This window comes from Chlorella variabilis (genome assembly GCF_000147415.1).
Source record: "Chlorella variabilis unplaced genomic scaffold CHLNCscaffold_16, whole genome shotgun sequence".
In the NCBI taxonomy this organism is placed as follows: domain Eukaryota; kingdom Viridiplantae; phylum Chlorophyta; class Trebouxiophyceae; order Chlorellales; family Chlorellaceae; genus Chlorella; species Chlorella variabilis.
The window spans coordinates 74632-78283 of NW_005435072.1; the positions used below are offsets into that span (position 1 = coordinate 74632).

Consider the following 3652-nt stretch of genomic DNA (forward strand, 5'->3'; position numbering starts at 1 on the left):
GCGCAACCCTCTGGAGCTGGTCAGTGGGGCGGGGCACGACGCAATGGTGTTTGCGGAGGTGACCAAGATGGGCATGCTGTTTGTGCGGTGCAGGTGCGGCCGGGTGGTGTGTGGCAGCGTGGCTGTGAGGGGGGCGTGGTTGGGAGTGGGGAGCAAGGGGGGGCGTGGATGGGAGTGGGGAGTGAGGGCTGGGTGGGTGTGCGTGGCATGGGGGAGCAGAGCTTGGGGCAGCGCGCCCGGTGGTGGCAGAGGCGCCAGCCCAAGCGCTGCCGCTTGCCCCGCTGCCCGGTTGGCCTGCCCCCGACATCCCCGCGCCTGCAACACTGCGCCCCACCCCACCCCCGCCAGCCTCAGGCCTCAGCAGGCTCCGCCCGCGCCTCCCCCCATCCCACCCACCCACCCACCACCACACCACCGCCACCACCACCCTGCCGTGCGCCCTGTTGCAGGGACGGCATCAGCCACTCGCCGCTGGAGCACGTCACGCCCGACGACGTGGCGGCCGCCACCGCCACGCTCTACCGCTACCTGCGCAAGCACCTGCTGTTCAACACCTAGTCCGGCCCGCGTGCCGCTGCTGCTAGCTGTGGGCCGGGCACTGGGTCGGGGGCAATGCCTAGGCCCCGGCTGGGCCGCGCAATGCCTCTGGATGCAGCCGTCCTACCCCCAGGCTAGGCTAGGGTAGGATAGGGTAGGCAGCTCTGGGCCAGGATGCCCGCTGACCATGTTACAGCTTTGCCACACGCGCGCAAGTTTTTCTGTGCGCGACCCATGTCTTACACCCAGTTTTTCCGGTGGCCGCTGCCGTCGGGCACGCCGTCGTGTGCGCACCTTCCCCGCCACCCACCCAAGCTTTGGTTTACCCCCGCCCCTGCCCTCTCCCCTCCCCGATTCTATACGCAGTAGCTCTCCATTCGTTATTCTTCCTTTCCCAAACTCAAACACACCACAACACGTATGCATCCGCGATGCAGCAGCTATCATGCATGGGGTGGCAACCCCCACATGCGCTCTTCCAAATCCTTGCACACAGCCAACACCCACAACCACACACTCCCCCCTGCACCCCTTCTCACCCATACAGGTGGCAAAAAAACATTGCAACAGAATCATCAGGCTGCTGGCCCGTTGCAGAGGTGCAAGGCGCAGGTGCAGGGCGCAGGCGTAGTCGCAGCACGCATGGGAGGGCAACGGATGCAGGGGGGGCGTGGCGAGGAATGGAGGGCAGCCATGGCCAATTGGCAGCGGGGCATTCGTTCCTGTCGTTGGAATGGCGGCATCCGCTCACTCCAGCGCGAAGGCTGCGGTGGAGGCCGCCGCCGCCCCCGCCCTGCTCCACCACGTCTTGAGCGGCTCCACCAGCGCCCGGTCGGCGGCCGGCCCCAGCATGCCAACCTGGCGCAGCAGCCTGCGGGGCGGGCGGGGTCGCAGCGGCATCAGGTATGATGTAAATTAGTCATGCCCCTTTCAGTGCGTGGTGCCCACCAGGAGCGACACCTCTGCCTGCCATCTGCTGCCACGTGGCGAACGTGCTGAAGGGCTGCACCCCAGAGGGGGTTGCTCACTTGAGCGTGACGACCCGCGCCTGCGGCTGCCCGCGCGGCCCACCGCCGCCGGGCAGCTTCACCAGGAAGCGGAAGGCATCCAGCTCGGCCTCGCTGGGCTGTACCATGCAGCAGGGCAGGGGCAGGGGCCGGCAGGGTCGAGCCGCATGCCAAGAAGCACAACAGCAGCAGCGATATGCGGGTGCACACGAATGGGACACTCTGGAATCGACACCGGCAGCTCATCTGCCGCCCACCCATCCTTGCCGCGCCTCGACCGGTTCACACGATGCAGGCGGAGCAGCAGCAGCAGGCAATATGGGGGCAAACCTCTCGCGGCGGGCAGGTGGGGTGGCCCGTGGCGGCGTCCACCCGATGCTCCTCTCCCAGCCCCTCCAGCGCGCCTGGCAGCTCCGAGATAGCTACCATGCCGGGCTGCGCCAGGGCAGACGGGGGAAGGGGGGGTGAGCTGTTGGATTGGAGAGAAAAGCAACGCAACAACAGGAAGAAGGGGTGCATTCTGCCTGCTGACTCAGCTCCTCGGAGGCGATCGCAGGCAGGGCGCCTGCGCTGGGAGGCTGCTGCGCTGCACCAAGGGAGGTCGTCCAGCCAGGGGCGCTTGCACGAAGCTGCCGCCCTGGCTCCTCCAGCCCAACACAGGGGGCGCACCTGGTCCAGTGCGGCCTGCACCCGCGCCAGCGGCACCCAGCACTTGTTCTTGGGGCAGAGCAGGTCGCTGGGCCCAAAGTCGCCCTGCAGCAGGCGGGGTGGCGTTTCACTTCCAATTTCATTGTCACTGTCACTGTCACTGTCACTTTTGACTTTTCAGGTGGGAGGGCGTGCATGCGGGCAATGAGCACCGGGCGCCGGCGAAAGGGTTGCTGCAGCAGCTGGAAAGGAGAGCCATGGCAGCGGTACAGGGACGACTGCAGGCAGACCAGCCAGAAGCAGGCTGAGCAGCAAGCAGCCGGCAGCAGACACAGTGGCAGCGGAAGCAGCGGCAGCGGTGCAGGCGCAGTACCACCTTGTACCGCATGCGGTGGCAGTTGTGGATGTAGAAGCCGAGGTAGTAGTACCGCAGCGAGGGGCAGGCCGCCTGCAGCAGTACCAGTCTCGCAGCATGTGATGCAGCCCGCCCAAGGGCCCCTTCACAGCATGCTGAAGCAGCTGCAGGAGGAGGCGGCAGGCCAGGCGCGGTGCAGGGCTGCTTCTGCAGTCCGTGCTGAGTCGCCGGCCACCTCCCAGCTTTCTAACCCACCTGCTGCTCCCACACCCACTCAATCTCTTGCAGCGACGTCAGCTTGCCCAGCGACAGCGGCGCCAGGTCTGCGCCGGGGAGGAAAGCGCACCACGCTGTGTGTGGAGCCACGCTGTGTGTGGAGGGGCATGCTCAGCAGCATGCACCAGAGCCACGTGTGCCATGTGAGCGGCAGAGCGTTTCTGAGAGGCATGAGGCATAGGGCCCCAGCCGGCGCGCCTCAGGCATGGGAGGGCACATGGGGTCAGCTGCAGCGGTATCGCCTGCAGTACCCACCTGGTTCCCAGAAGAGGTACTTGGAGGACAGGCAGCGCGGCAGCACATCCACCACCCCCACCGCCACCAGCCGGCCTGCGCAGGGGTCAGCACGCCGGCACGCCGCAGCTGGGCAGCCCGCGCAGTGGGCGCCGCCGCTTGGGCGTGATTTGCTTCGGGCGGCCACAAGCCGACAGGCTTGCCCTGCTGCTTTGCCTGCCTCAGTAAGCAGCCGCCCAGGCCCCCAGCTTACCGTCCAGCCAGTACTGTTGATGGAAGGAGCCAAAACCGATGGAGGGGCAGCCGCCTGCACAGGGCCAGGCACCGAGGTGGTGTATATCACAGCGAGTGGCCTCAGCAGCCCCTGGAGGAAAGCAGTGCCCCGGTGGAGGGCAGCGGCGGGGCAGGGGCCGGGGCGGTACCGCCGCCACACCTGGCGGGTACTGCTCGGGACCGGCGTGCCTCAGCGGGGTGTCGATCAGGAAGCGGCGGAAGGAGCGTGGGGTGACCTCGGAGGGCTTGTCGCCGTGGTGCACAATCTGCCGGGAAGTGTTGAGGGGGGTGGGTGGGGGGGGGGCATGTGTAACGCTTAGGT

At 67.2% G+C, this 3652-nt stretch overlaps 2 protein-coding genes across 2 annotated transcripts in view; one reads left to right on the plus strand and one right to left on the minus strand.

Annotated features, from left to right (window-relative positions):
- Positions 1-558, plus strand: part of CHLNCDRAFT_53494 (hypothetical protein) — a gene marked incomplete at both ends in the record, with an annotated part of 5362 nt that extends 4804 nt beyond the window's left edge. The window contains 2 exons of the mRNA XM_005845658.1: positions 17-93; positions 450-558. Coding sequence (XP_005845720.1) covers positions 17-93; positions 450-558 — 186 coding nt within the window. The remainder of the gene's footprint in view (positions 1-16; positions 94-449) is intronic.
- A 726-nt stretch (positions 559-1284) lies between these two features.
- Positions 1285-3652, minus strand: part of CHLNCDRAFT_136291 (hypothetical protein) — a gene marked incomplete at both ends in the record, with an annotated part of 2584 nt that continues 216 nt past the window's right edge. Inside the window, 9 exons of the mRNA XM_005845766.1 lie at positions 1285-1408; positions 1566-1663; positions 1875-1979; positions 2214-2297; positions 2566-2640; positions 2803-2870; positions 3079-3153; positions 3311-3364; positions 3491-3596. Of these exons, the coding sequence (XP_005845828.1) occupies positions 1285-1408; positions 1566-1663; positions 1875-1979; positions 2214-2297; positions 2566-2640; positions 2803-2870; positions 3079-3153; positions 3311-3364; positions 3491-3596 (789 nt within the window). The remainder of the gene's footprint in view (positions 1409-1565; positions 1664-1874; positions 1980-2213; positions 2298-2565; positions 2641-2802; positions 2871-3078; positions 3154-3310; positions 3365-3490; positions 3597-3652) is intronic.